The 15,781-nt window shown below is 36.4% G+C and overlaps 1 protein-coding gene across 4 annotated transcripts in view; it reads right to left on the reverse strand.

Moving 5' to 3' along the window:
* PARG (poly(ADP-ribose) glycohydrolase) overlaps positions 1-15,781 on the reverse strand; it is a 136,203-nt gene that overhangs the window by 33,849 nt on the left and 86,573 nt on the right. For all 4 annotated transcript variants that reach the window (XR_001114968.2, XM_030798265.1, XM_003278183.4 and 1 more), the window contains 2 exons: positions 15,355-15,430; positions 11,039-11,186 (listed from right to left, as the gene is read on the reverse strand). Coding sequence is in view for 3 of the 4 variants with exons in the window: in XM_030798265.1 (XP_030654125.1) it covers positions 11,039-11,186; positions 15,355-15,430 (224 nt within the window). In the remaining variant the exon portion in view is untranslated. The remainder of the gene's footprint in view (positions 1-11,038; positions 11,187-15,354; positions 15,431-15,781) is intronic.

Raw genomic sequence — 15,781 nt, forward strand, 5'->3', positions numbered from 1 at the left:
GTATAATATGTATTTACATGACATTTTAAAAAAAAAGAAAAACATAATTTATAATGAAAAGAATAAAAATTATGGTTGTTTCTGGGGTTGGGGACTGACCAGAAAAGGGCTCAAGGGGATTTTTTGAGGTGCTAGACATGTTTTTTTTTATGTCTTGATAGGGGTGTGGGATATAAAAGCATATCTATTTGCCAAAACTCACCATATTATCCACTTAACATTGTATACTTCAATGTGTGTAAATTTTACTTCAAAAATAAAAGAACTGTAAACAAATAATGAACTCTATTTAACAGGTTTACTTTTTGCAGTGGCATGGTTTAGAAGTCCTGATATCACCTTTTGTATACATTAGGCTTAAACAAATGAGAAAAATTGAAGATACTGGGAGCCACATTCTTCATTGTTGGGGAAGAGAGTTCCAATTATGGAAAGGGGGAAAGAGTACAATATAGGCTGTGATGCTGGTTAAGAATGGGAGGTATCAATATAAATTCAGAGGGGTGTGTGTGTGTGTGTGTGTAACATATATGTTCTAGTTCAAATCTTGGCTTCCAAAAACTAACTAAAATCCAGGATCACCTGCAGAAATGGTTGATGCCAGAGCTGGTGCAGGGAATATACAAGATGAGCCTACAACATCTTTTTGTGCTAAAAAGATGGAGATGCTCAAAGAAGAAAGTGCATTAAAGAATGACGGACACATGTCAAAGGCACACAATAGTTAACTTGAAGGCATTCCCACTGATTGAATATGGGACAATTTAGCACCAAACAGATAATAGCAATGGATCATAATCCACTGAATACAATAAGAATGCAAGTGTCTATACTTACATATATATTAATAAAAAATATTAATAAATAAGTATACACAAATAAGGAAAAAGGGAAAATCCTTCCTTATAGTAGAATGCCAACTACTAAATGTAGAAAGAATGGGAGTTTAAAATATTAGCAATGACTGCTAAAATTAGTAGGTGAAGGTTTAATGAGGACAAGATGTTTACAGTTTCAAAGTATATAAAATATATAGCGATACATTAATTACAGAATGAAAAAGAATAACCTGACAGTGGAGGAACCTGGTCGACCCAACTTAACCAAGTCATTACGCTGGTGTCACAAATATTGGGACAAACTGCTATCACATGTCTCCTTGAAAGATATACTAAATAGAACACAGTATCACTTTAGTGGGATTCCTACCAAAATGAATAACCTGAACCTAATTAGGAAGAAGCAGTGGACAAACACAAGAAGGACAATCTACAAAATAACTTGCCTATCCACTTTAGAAATATCAAAGTGAACGAACACAAGGAAAGGCTAAGAAATGGTTCCAGTTTAAAAAATACCAAGGTATGAGCCTGGACTAATTGAAGACTACTTCAATTTTATAAATGAATGAATTGAAGACTACTTCAATTTCTTTTATGACCTTAAAAGAAAGCTACAAAGGTCATAATTGGAATAACAAAATTATATTATAATGTAGATTAACTAACAGTACTGTATCAAATTAAATTTCCTGATTTTGATAACTAACTGTGCTGTGCTGATGTAAGACAATGTCCTAGTTCTTAGGAAACATACAACAAAGTATTTAGGGATAAAAGGGCACAGTATCTCCAATATATTCCTAAACAATTCAAGAAAAGAAAATAGAGAAAATGATGAAGTAGATGGGACGAAAATGTAAACTGGTGAATCTGAGTAAAGAGTATATGGAAATTCCATGTATTACTCTTACAACTTTTCTGTAAGTCTGAAATTTCATATACATACACATAAAAACACATAAGGCCGGGCAGGGTGGCTCATGCCTGTAATCCCAGCGCTTTGGGAGGTCGAGGCAGGTGGATCACAAGGTCGAGATCGAGACCATCATGGCCAACATGGTGAAACCCCATCTCTACTAAAAATACAAAAATTAGCTGGGCGTGGTGGCGCACACCTGTAGTCCCAGCTACTCAGGAGGCTGAGGCAGGAGACTCACTTGAACCTGGAGGGTGGAGGTTGCAGTAAGCCAAGACTGTGCCACTGCACTCCAGCCTGGTGACAGAGCGAGACTCTGTCTCAAAACAAACAAACAGAAAAACACACAATAAAAAACCACATAATATAAATAAAGCTATGAAAATAGTCTATTTTCGTATATGATTAAAAATTTCCAGAATCAAAAGTTCCAAGATTTAAACTCAATACTAGAGTTTCCAGTCTATTATTTAATATACTGCTTCTAAAAATAATTTGTATTTTAATTATTAGACATTTATCTAGATTTTGGACAAGATATTCATGCTAAAAATCAAGAAAATAACTAGAAAATTTATGTTATTTCTTTTATGAAGCATTCCTTGACACCATAAGTAGGGTTGATTGTTCTTCCTCCATGCTCCCAAGGTACTTTGCATATAACATTGGTAGAGCACTTAATATATTGAATTGTAATCTGAAAATCAATTGCATTTCCACATAGTAGCAATGAATAATTAAAAACAGAAATTTGAAAAATTTACAATAGCAACAAAATTATGAAATACTTATGGATAAATCTGACAAAATGGGGAAGAATTATACAATGAAAACTATAAAATACTAGTATAAAATACTAGTGAGTAAAACTGACATGAATAAACAGAGACATATATCCTAGACATGTGTCAAAGACAAAACATTGTTAAGATGTCAATTCCGAGGTAGGCGGATCACCTGAGGTCGGGAGTTCAAGAGCAGCCTGGCCAACATGGAGAAACCCTGTCTATACTAAAAATACAAAATTAGCCAAGCATGGTGACACATGCCTGTAATCCCAGCTACTAGGGAGGCTGAGGCAGGAGAATCACTTGAACCTGGGAGGCGGAGGTTGCGGTGAGCCAAGATCGCGCCATTGCACTCCATCCTGGGCAACAAGAGCAAAACTCCATCTCAAAAAAAAAAAAAAAAGTCAATTCTCCCCAAATAGATCTACAGATTCAAAGCATTCTCAAAATTCAGCAAGCTGTTTTGGTAAACATTGAAATACTGATTCTAAAACTTGGCAAAACGACTCTAAAGGAGAAAAAAGTTGAAGGATCCATACTACCTGATTTTAAGACTTATTATAAAGCTATAGCAACCAAAACAGGAAGTATGAAAACAGCACATTAATAAGCTTACTTCAAAACTTAAAACTTCTGTGCTTCAAAAGTCACTGTGAAGAGAATGAAAACACATGCTAGAAATATCTGATAAAGCATTTATATCCAAAATATATAAAGCTTTCAAACCTCAATTAAAACAAAAAACAATGAAAACTTAAACAAAAGACAGCTTAATGGGTGTAGTCATACGTCCAAACTTACATAATTGTATACTTTAAACAAATAGTTTATTTTATGTCAATTATACCTCAATAAATCTGTCTTAAGAAATGGAATCTGACTCCCTCACTAGACTCTCAGCTTCTCAAGGGCAGGGATTATAAATTATAGGCGGGGTGTGTTGGCTCATGCCTGTAAGCCCAGCACTTTGAGAGGCCGAGGCAGGAGGACTGCCTGAGCCCAGGAGTTTGAGACCAGCCTGGGCAACAGAGTGAGACCTCGTCTCCTCTGAAAATTTTTAAAAAAATTAGGTGGGTGCAGTGGTGTGAGCCTGCAGTTCCTGCTACTCAGGAGTTTGAAGTGGGAGGATCCCTTGAGCTCAGGAATTTGAGGTTAACAGTGAGCTATGATTGTGCCACTGTACCCTAGCCTGGGTGACAGAGATCCTGTGTCTAAAAAAAGAAAAAACAAATAATATTTTTATCTACATTAGCATCTTGTAATGCAAGAATATAAAAGCAGTTGAGTAAGAACTTGCCAAATAAATGTAATAATTAATGAGCCAAAGAAATTTAACTGAGATTAAAACAATGAGTCCAGAAATAATCTGAAGGCACTACATAATTGACGCATGCTAAAAATTCACATCTACAGTAAATGCATGGTATAGTAAAAAGAGCATTGCACTGAGATTAGGAAACATGAGAAACTCAAAGTGAATCTTCACTAGCTAGGTGACCTTAGATAACCAAACCTCACTGGACATCATTTCATCATCTGAAATTCAGGGTTCTTAATAATTCTTATTTTGTTTACATCATAGAATTCCTTGGGAAACTAAATAAGACAAGTAAAAAATTCATTCAAACCCACAAAGCCATCATCAGTATTGGTGTCATTAGAAATAAATTTTTTAAGGGGGTAGAGAAACCACAGATACGTGATTCTATTTACTTGGGGGTGAAAAGCAACCTGGTCTACTTGCCTGATAGGAACCAAGAGAGCAAGGACTACTCCTTCTTTCCTGTTTTCTGCCTAGTGTAGACAAACCTCGTTTTTCCTGTTCATAAAAAGACAAACTGCCTATTCTGATCTGTTAATTCGGAAAACAAATACTTGTTCTGTCTTTTTAAAAGAAAGTGGCTGAAAAATATAAAATATCAATTATCATGTTTGTACTTCATGTTAATATAGTTTCAGTGTTCTTCTCTGAGAGGAACAAGGTTAGATTTACTTCCTTCCCTCCTTCATGGAAAATAAAAAATACACATACAAACACTTTTGTACTGAACGAGTTAAACCCTGGGTTTTCTAAGCAGACACCTTTTAACATGCCAACTGTCTCCTTTGAAAAAAGTGAATGCTTTTAACTTGTTTAAAATTTAAATTAATGAACTATGATGAAAATATAAAGGTAAACTGGTAACAGCTACTGAGACAGAAGACTGAATGACCTTCGTGATAGTTCTCATTAGGGATGGGCCTTTAAGACTTCATAGTCAAAGACCTTCACTTAAGGAAAAAACTAGAAGGAATCTATTAAAATCTTATGAAGAGTTTATGACCTCTTTATGATTTTTTAGATTTAGTAGTAAGAAACATGGTTATTTTCCCTTATGAGGAATAAGAGTTTGTAATGATCATGGGAAAAAACATTTGGAGATTAAAAAAAATTCTACTTACCAATGGATTGTTCCCTTGGAAAGCAGGTTTATATAAACACCATTTTACCCAAATTTTATTAGCATCACTCAAACAGTAGTGATTATGCAGTAAATAGAAAACTCTTGCTTTTAATTCTAATGATTATTAAAAACTTAGAAAAGACAAGCATAAAAATGTTTAATTTCCAAACGTTTTTGGAAAACTCCAGCTGAATTTGGACCTTTCCCAATGAGCTGGTGTCTTAACAGGCACCTCTAGTACTGTAACTCTAGATGTCACCAGTACTATAAGCGATGGTGTCTACTTGTTATCATTTCTATCAGCTCTGCTGACATTCAGAAAAGATGTAAAGATTTGTGATGTCTGGGATAATCTGATTCACTGGAGGCAGATTTTACGTAAAATATATGAATACTCTTCCCAGTAGGTTTCATGTCTAGGCACCTGGTTTACGTGCTCACCAAACAGAAGCAGAAAAACAACTCTCAGAAAACTTAACATCCTTTAGTATTGAAACTATTTTCTGGATGTTGTACAGAAACAAATAAGAGAAGACAAAAAAAAAAAAGAAGAAATGGGAAGATTGGAATTTTAACTCTTTCCCTCTATCTATACTTACTGAAAGGTTTTTAACTCATGGCTGCCCCAGGTAGGATCACAACAAACAGAGGGATAACACTGTCTGTATAGAAGTATTTGCCTGTTTGCATGACCTGTTTCATATTCATTTAAAATAATGATACCAACCAGATGTCCCACAATGATGATAAATTTAATTTATTTCCAATTTCTCAAACTCTTCTACAGATTCAGGCAGTACAGTCACAGCCATTAGCTCACTGAGCTGGATGCATCATTGAAGGAATGGAATTGATCAGGCAGACAGATTGCAGTGCATGGCTAAGAGTCTCCTAAGGAGGGAGATGGCAGAAATCCAGACATCAAATAGATGATGAAATGGCCATTTCCATTAAGGTAACATCACATCACAGATATTAATTAGGAGGCACTATAATAAAGTTAAGTGGATGTGGGGGAAAATGCTGAGTTAAAAGTCACCCCATATGTCCTTAGCCTGAGGTAATTACAGATCTGAAGGTGAGTCATGGATCTGCAATTTTCCATTCATTTTACAATAGCTGCAGGAATGTTTAGAGATTACGTAAAAGGAGATTAGAATCCTTTTTTAGACTGGGGACAAATTATCTTTTAAAAAAGAAAATATTCTTATGTTTTCCTTTTAACATTCCTGTTTTATTCCCAATGAAAATGACATCCTTTATTTACATTAACAACATTAATGGAGGATGACAGTGTACTGACTACTTTCTTTTTTTTTTTTTTTTCTTTTTTTTGAGACAGAGTTTCACTCTGTCATTCAGGCTGGAGTGCAGTGGCGCAATCCCAGCTCACTGCAACCTCTGCCTCCCACGTTCAAAAGATTCTCCTGCCTCAGCCTCCAGAGTAGCTGGGACTACAGGCACACACCACCATGCCTGGCTAATTTTTTGTATTTTTAATACAGACGGGGTTTCACCGTGTTAGCCAGGATGGTCTCAATCTCCTGACCTTGTGATCCCCCCCATCTCGGCCTCCCAAAGTGCTGGGATTACAGGGGTGAGCCACCTCGCCTGGCCCAGTTCTTACTACTTTCTAGAGAAATTAAGCAAATGAAACAAGTTAGCTTTAAGTTTAAATGCATTTTACCAAGTTTTTTATTTCAAGAATGTAAATTCATCTTAAAAACTGATGGGATATTTTGTTCTCAGTGCCAATCCAAATCTACCTTAACAGCTAAAACAAAATTTTTTTTTTTTTTTTTTTTTTTTTTTTGAGACAGAGTCTCGCTCTGTTGCCCAGGCTAGAGCACAGCGGTGCGATCTCAGCTCACTGCAAGCTCTGCCTCCTGGGTTCACGCCATTCTTCTGCCTCAGCCTCCCAAGTAGCTGGGACTACAGGCGGCTACCACCAGGCCCAGCTAATTTTTTGGTATTTTTAGTAGAGACGAGGTTTCACTGTGTTAGCCAGGACGGTCTCAATCTCCTGACCTCATGATTTGCCCACCTCGGCCTCCCAAAGTGCTGGGATTACAGGCGTGAGCCACGGCACCCAGCCGGAATAACAATCTTTTAAAGTATTATTTGATGTACGTAAATGATGAAGACAGTCATAGTCCAAACCTGCAGAGCTTCCCTACGATATGAGACCAATAGCCAAAGTGCTGGTTGCTCAACAATAGATTTATGCCAGTTTTTTGTTCTGTAATTCCTTGCACTCTCATCTCCCCTAGTACCTTGCCCAATTATATACTTCCCACGTGCATCCATAACAAATGCAGACAGATGGCCAAAATGTGAGTTGAGGAAGTGTTGAGTACAAAAGGAGTTTATCTTTCCATTTCAGTATAATTTGGATCATAATCTCAGAATTCTGGATGCAATACTCCAAGTCACTAACTTCAAGTGGCTGACTGAGGCTCTGTCCAGGAAAAAAATTCCTTTGCAGAAGTTCCAATCTTAATTTCCTACATAAACTCAGACAATTTAAAATTTTTTATTTTTTGCCTTACTTCACCAAAACAGCAGAATCACAGGGATAGAAATTTACATAGGATGTCTAAATGATGTAGAATAACTCATTGAAAGCTCCTTCATCCACGGGTGCTTACAAAAGATAAAAAGATATCAGTAAAAAATGGTGCAGTAAAAACCTCTGAAAACTCTCTCCTCCATGAAAGCAACGGGAACACTATGATGAGCACTGTGAGAATCAACTGAAAAGTAGCCAAAGGCTTGCAGCAATCCAGGGAGTGCTTACTCAAGAAAAACCAGCTGAATCTTGGTAAAAACAATAAACGTTGCAGTGTTTTATTTGCCTTATTCCCAGCCCACTCTCCCAAGCTCCATCTCGGCCTTAAAAACTAACCTTCCTGAATCACAGTGAAAATCAGCAGCCATCAGAGGGGGCAAAAGAAAGCTGAAGCTCCTTCAAAGCCCAATGCTCAGAGAACTGTCATTATTTGACCTGTCTGGTGGTCCCTGGAGGGCCCGGCTCAGAAGGCTGTCTTTACTTTACAGGACTTGGAGCATGGCCAGTAGGAAAAGCCTAATTCTTTTGAGGGTTTGATGAAAACAATTACAGGGATTGTTTAACACTGAGACTTCTTGAGGTGGTGGCAAACAGCTGGGGCAAACAATAGGCTAACCAAAAGCTTCAAAGGAAAAGCTGAAGAATGAGAATGTCCACAAAGGGCTTTGAAAAGTTCTAATATATTAAAACAAGAAGGAATCTAGAGGGTTCATGCGTGCCCATGGCCATATGAATGCTCAGGAAAAACTAGAGAAAGCCCTCAGCTCTCTCCTCTGCCTGACCTTGACAGGAAGTGAAGGCTAAGGCAGAGGCATCAACTGCTTAGTACAGTGTTGAAGGTAGGCTGCACCTGCATATACAGCCCTTCAACAAAGACTATTAGGCTTTGTTGAGACTTATTAGTTTCAGGCATCTAAGGAAATCTGTTCAAGCATTACCTGACTACTAATCTAATGAGCAGGGACTTCACTGGCCACACACAGAAAGAACACAGACATCACAAAATTAGTTTAGAAAAGTCATTGAAAAAACAGCAAGAAGGATGAACTGTGATGAAAAGAGAAAATCTGATTTCCATGGTCACATTGCATTATTTTAAATGTCCAGTTTTAAATGAAAATTAGGAGACATGGAAAGAAATGAGAAAGTATGGCCCATACTAAAAAAAAAAAGCAGTCAGTAGTAACTGCCCCTGAGGAGCCCAGATGTTGGACTTAGTAGACAAAGAATTTACATCAGCTATTTAAAATATACTGAGACAACTAAAGAAAACTATGTCTAAAAAACTAAAGTATAAGAATCATAACTCTCAAATAGAGAATATTAATAAAGGGATAGAAATTATAAAAAATAAACAGAAATTTGTAATTGAAAAGTACAATAACTGAAATAAAAAATTCACCAGTGAGATTGAAAGCAGTTTAGAGCAAGCAGAAAAAACAGTCAGCGAACTTGAAGACAGGTCAATTGAGATTGAGCCTGAGGAACAAGAAGAATAAAGAATGAAGAAAAATAAACAGAGCTTCTGAGACCCGTGGAACATCAAGTGAATCAACAAACACATAATTTGAAGTCCCAGAAGACAAGGAAAGGGGAAGAACAAACATTTGAAGAAATAATGGCCCAACATTTACCAAATATAACAAACATTAATCTAAACATTCGAGAGGTTCAAAAAACTTCAAGTAGGATAAAGTCAAAGAGATCCACATGTAGACACACCGTATTCAAACCGTTAAGAGAATCTTAAAAGCAAAACATAAGAAAATATACTCTTCTGAAGGTTGTCTACAAATCTATCTGAGGCACAGTGTGGCTTCAAGATTAGACTTTCGAGTCAGTTTTGTCATGTATGTCTTTGGAGGTAATGTGGTTGGGTACACATTTTATATAACTCATGGGCATGGTTTTTCTCCTATTATAATTTTTGGGAATAACAATAAACTAAATTCTACAACCCAGGTGAGTGTTTAGACCCCTAAACTCATCTCCAAGCAGTAACAGATTCTAAGTGGAAATAAAAAATCCACTTTCGCAGGAAAAAAAAATAGTACCAGCAACTTATGGTGCATTAACAGCACCATAAGTGGGAATATTCTTTTACGTACTTGGATAAAAGACTCAATTTACATATGGTGCCTGATTAAGAGTTTCTTAAGAGATATGAGTAATCATCATTTTTCTTGATAGCTTATTCACAAGAAAATAATGTTACATAGCGATATCTCAGTCTGGAGAAACAAAAAAAATTAAATCTCTATAACAGACCTAAAGCATACACGTGACTAAATTTCCCCCCTCCTCCTCCCATATTAGCGTAAAGAAATCAAGAAGAACAAGAATAAACACCAAGATAATCAGACTTTTTTTTTTTTTTTTGAGATGGAGTCTTGCTCTGTCGCCCAGGCTGCAGTACAGTGGTGTGATCTCAGCTCACTGCAACCTCCGCCTCCCAGGTGCAAGTGATTATTCTGCCTCAGCCTCCTGAGTAGCTGGGATTATAGGCACCCGCCACCGTGCCTGGCTAATTTTTGTATTTTTAGTAGAGACGGGGTTTCGTCATGTTGGCCAGGCTGGTCTTGAACTCCTGACCTCAGGTGATCCATCTGCCTTGGCCTCCCAAAGTGCCAGGATTATAGGCATGAACCATCGCGCCTGGCCATGATAATTGAACTTTTTCTTTTAGGATTCAAAATAGGGTAAACAAAAGGTTACTGATTTCTCTAAATACTGTTCCTGTGCTTCTTATATTTACACAATGTCTTCATACTAAAGTACAAGAAACCACTTGAAAATTATTTTTAATAAAAACAAATCACTCTCAAATGGAAGAATTACAATAGAATACATACTACAGGCATATCACTGTCTTCTTCTTGAGAGCATTATTATGTCATAAAATTTCAAACTGCCAGGCGTGGTAGCTCATGCCTGTAATCCCAGCACTTTGGGAGGCCAAGGCAGGAGGATCATCTGAGGTCAGGAGTTCCAGACCAGCCTGACCAATATGGAGAAACCCTGTCTCTACTAAAAATACAAAATTAGCCAGGTGTGGTGACGCATGCCTGTAATCCCAGCTACTCGGGAGGCTGAGGCAGGAGAATCGCTTGAACCTGGGAGGCGGAGATTGCAGTGAGCCGAGATCGCACCATTGCACTCTAGCATGGGCAACAACAGCAAAACTCTGTCTCAAAAAAAAAAAAAAAAAATCAAACTGTGGAGTAACTGAATAGTTTTTAATCCCTGTTCCTCAGATAAAGATGCCAGGAAAGAAAGAAAAGGTAAAGATAAGATGTCTTACTTAAGATTAGGAAAATAAGGCTGTAATAATTTCAAAAACTAAATATAAATTAATGGATAAAAATATTGGGACTAATGCCCATGGAAGAGAAAAGCTATACTGGGTAGTCTCTAGTCTTCATGACAGATATTCACAGATGGGGACGACTACCCCATTTTCCAGGCTTCCCAAAACTAACCTGTGATAATCAGACATTCATTGTGATCCAGCACCTCAGTGAAGAGCCGTGAAATAATCAACTCAGGATTGATTAAAAAGCGGATTTCTTCCTGCACAAGTCCTGCACTGGTTACACCACCTCCAACAAAACGATTTGCAAAATCCACCTGTTGGGGAAATGTGGCATGTTAAATAATAGTCAAAAATACCTACATATATGATCAAGAAGCACACAGTCTCTAAGCTCTCATCTTTTCCTCTCCCATGAAAATCAATCCCCAAATAAGTAATCTTCCCAGGAAGGACAGATTATGGTTGCTTAAGCTCTTTCTATCTCGCTTCAGTTAACATCTCTGCCCATTTCTCTGGATCCCAGAACCAGAGAAGGAATCTGGAAAATGGAGCTTTTAGGCAAAATATTATGTATCATACAGACTCTTGTTTATAAACCTATTTGTGTCTCATGGGCCACAAATCAAGGGAGGTCTTTATCTGAGAAGGTTTCAAAGTCATTCTCCCCCATTCACTACTCAATTTCCCTTTATGTATTTCACGTGACTTTAATTAAACTTTTCTTATGTAATATGGTAACCAAACACTTGCCCTAAAGAACTGAAAAGTTTAGTAATCAACTTTTTGGATAACCTTTTCCAACCTTATTGTAAGAATAAAGAGATCGAATTTTTGTCCTTCTAAATTCAACCCCAAACCCCAAACTACATGAACATTACAAACCATTTTTTTTAAAATATAACTAAGGAAAAAAGGAAGAAAGAAAACCTAGTATAGCAACAAAGATTCAATTAAAGTAATATTTCCAATTAGGTTGGAAACTCTTAAGCTTTATGTGGAGTAGTATGATGGGATCCCCAAACGCCTACTAATAAAGAAGAGTTACACAATCCTCCAGAGAAAGCAAACTCAACTTGCTGGCATTATTTCTGTTTGTCCAGGGTGTCCAGCACCATGCCAGCCTCATGAAGCAGTATGTAAGAAATGGCAACCATCTTTTCCTTAGTGAGACTATCTGAGGAGTTAGATCACACAAACACACACACACACACACACAACTTGTGTATATACACAGTCATACACACAAGTAAAATAGAATTTACTAAATACTATGAGGCTTATATTCTTTCAAACTCTTTTAAAATATATGATTTCTTAAAACTTCAGTGTTCTCTAAAGCAACTGATACTAAATGACAATCTGAAGCCTATTTTACAAAATAGTAAAACAATAGTATAAATCGTTTGATATGTAAAAATATATGTCAAAAGACAGAAATTAATAGAAGGCGAAGCATTCTTCTTTTACCACAGAAGAACTTAGAAAATACTAAAACATACCACTGAGGAGTTCTTCAATTGAGTTACCAGAGAGAATCATATATTTGGATTTGTGTTCTGGAGTACTAAAACCAATGCTACAAAACCAGAGTAACTCTTTAGCTTATATAGGAAAATAATTTTGGTGAAATTTAGTCTGTTGATTAGAATTAGTTACCTACTACATATGAGGTCTATGGGCACTGGGTGATTCATGGCTTAAACTGTCCAATTCAACAAATATTTACTCAGTATTGTGCTGGGAATCACTGGATACAAAGATGAATAAGATATGTATGGTTCCTGGCCTCACCATATTTGCAATTTAGATGGCAGTCAGAATGAGCATAAGCAGAATGAGAAGATGATTATTGAAGAGCTTGTTACTATGTATTTGATACTTTCTAATAATACAATTAACTAAAATTGGAGCATGGGAGGAAGACAGGAAAGCTTTACAAGAGGATGTGGCAGCTGACATGCAGGCCGAGGGCATAGCTGCACAAGGATACAGGGCAAAAAAAAAAAACAAATGTAAATCACTGTATGAGGGGAATGGTAAACAGATTCATCGTGCTTGCCTGCAGTGTAGAGTAGGTGGAGGCTTACAGTTGGTGATGAGGTGGTCTGAGGTCTAGGGAATTTTTACTCAATTTCCCTCTGAAGGTTCTGGGAAAGATTCAAGTAACACCTGGACTTATGTTTTAGGAAGATAATTCAGGCTAGAGTTTAAAGAATAAATGGAAAACTGTAAAACTAAAAGTAAAAAGACTGGTTTTAGGTGAGTACTGAATAGTTTATACAAGCACTACTAGGGCCTCAAACAGGCAAGTGGTAAAGTAAAGGAAAGAGAAGAAACTCAGTAAAGAAATAAAATGGACTGTACTTGAGAACTAAGAGACTGGCTGAGTGCCTAAAAGTATAATGATATTGTGACTACAAATGAGAAACAGACGAGGTTTAAGATTGGCCTAACTTAATTTTTACTGGAATAAGGTACATAACAAAAATAAAAAGATAAGCTCTATCCAACTTATGTACTACTTGATAATGATCATGAAATACATTCAATGTGTATGCTATTGTTTACTCTTTGAATAAAAGGCTCACATTTTTAACTTGAAAGGTGTGCACAGAAATAAAGACACTAAACTCAGTATGCCTCTAAATGCCAGTCTTTTAGAAAACCAAAGTTTTACTACTTAAAAGTTCTTAACAATAAAGACCCTCTACAACAGTTGAGAAACCTCTTCCAGTACATGAAAACAAGAATGTGAGTGCATCCTTATTTTTAGCCAGTTATTTTCCAAGTCACTTTAAAGTTACTCATTCAGATTACTCAGCTTCTGAATTATAACTTGATGAAAAGACAGGAATGATAACGCTCCTCAGAGAGGTTTTGTTGTTGTTGCCATTCAGCATAATGTAATTTATATGCTACACAAGGAGCTCTGTAGCATTGCAATACAATATTCCCCGATCTCCTGGGGAGACATGGCATGGGTAGGGAGAACAATTAATAGCAAGAAGCCCTTACGGTATTCTCTAATCTACCGAGGTCTCACATTTCATCTACAATATATTCCAAGGAAGTGGGGAGGATCTCAACCTTAACTGTTGTTAAATAATTCCTTGTTGAATTGTATTGTAATGAAAGGTCAGCATTCCTGTGGTGCTAACTAGCAGTAACTTTGTTTAGTTCACGTGTATTAAGAATCTCTCAGTTTATCCAAGACTTTAAAGATGGAAAGAACTGCATCAAGAGGGGAATGTGGGGGAAAAAGTGATATTAATTTGAACCAATATTTAAGCATATTTTAAGATTATTTTTTAAACAGAAAAAAGGTATAGGAGTAAATGCAAATTTAAATATCTTTTGTTTTTGTTTTTGTTTTGCTGAAGTTAAGCACAGGAAAAATATTAATTCAGCTATCCTAAGTATTTTTGTTTATAAGCTCAAATAACCACTAGGAGAAGGTGATTTAGAATAAAACATAGTTTGTCTCTTTGAAGATTTTAATTACAAATATGTCCAAATAAAAGGCCATTTAAAAAAGAATCTGTTTCACTTAAATAATAACTAGACATAAATTTTATGGTAAGCATTGTTATTCAGACAAATCAGTCCATTTTCAGGCAACTGCTTTCTTTAGATTCTGAACCAATATAAGCACAAAATAAGAATCTAAGAAGAAAAACTATTATCAGTATAAATGATGGTATACAAGCTTCTTTCAAAGAAAACTCAGTTTACGATGCTCTTATAAATGGGATAAGAACACAAAACACTAACATTGTTAGTGAATTTTAAAGAAGCACTATAAATCAAAAGGTTAGGTTAGATATTACTGTATTTTAAACATGGGGTTTTTGTTAACCCCCTTCTCCAAAAATACTTTTTAAAGGTAAAGGCAGTAACAGATTATTAACAAAGATTGAGGGGTGGACCAGAATTGCCTGCTTTTAACAGGGAAAAGGCATAGCAAACAGCTAGCTCACGTGCATGAAACTGTTACATATGAGAGACAGGCCTTTCTTATCAATCAGTTTTAGATGTCTGCCCTATCAACCTAAACAAAGCTGTTGGTGGCAGAAAAACATCTCAATCTGGTCATCAACTGGGGCAGAGCAAGAAGAGCCTTTAAGGAAAAAGAATAAAAATGCTTGGTGACAGTCTGTCAAGACTATACCCTGGGAACTTCCTCCACTGTCAACCTACTATCAGTGTCTGAACCAAGAGGCTGATGCTGTCCAGATCTTGGGATTTTCTGTCAAAGGCTTTTTAGAGAAGCACATATAAGAAACAGAGAGTATACACTGGCAAATAACATTACCAAGGCTGTCAAAGTGACCTGTTTCGTGTTTTTCTTCATTCTGCTATCGCGCTTCTTTGCATTAAATCAGTTTAGGAGACAAATAAACAGCTTTTCAAATTTCTTTTGCTGTCAGAAGCTTGACAAGAAAAAGTCCTAACCATACACAGACACTACTGAAATTCACCTACCTGTAGCATGCCTCGACCATTTCCTTCTATGGTACCTTCGTAAGTGACATGCAATCGTGTCAAGGGTTTTTCACATCTACAATGTAAAAAGACATTCCCTTACTTATTATTTTAATGACAAGTTGTTCACTGCGGACAAATGTGAAAATATAGGTAACTATTCAAAAACTGAAACCACCCCAAATCTCGAAAGTCAGAAACAGATGCCTACTGTTAACATTCTTGGTATTGATCCTCCTTTATTCAAACATGTAAATATACATATTTAAATTAAAATTGGATAACCTATTGTTTGAAACCTGCTTTTCCTCTAAATAATATGAAAGTTTTTCCACTTTAAAACAGTTAAAAAACATTGCAAAATATAAAAAAAATTAAGCTCTATGAAATTTTGTTACGGCTAGAGTTGGCAATCTGAGGAAAAACG

The sequence above is a fragment of the Nomascus leucogenys genome, chromosome 18 (assembly GCF_006542625.1).
Source record: "Nomascus leucogenys isolate Asia chromosome 18, Asia_NLE_v1, whole genome shotgun sequence".
In the NCBI taxonomy this organism is placed as follows: domain Eukaryota; kingdom Metazoa; phylum Chordata; class Mammalia; order Primates; family Hylobatidae; genus Nomascus; species Nomascus leucogenys.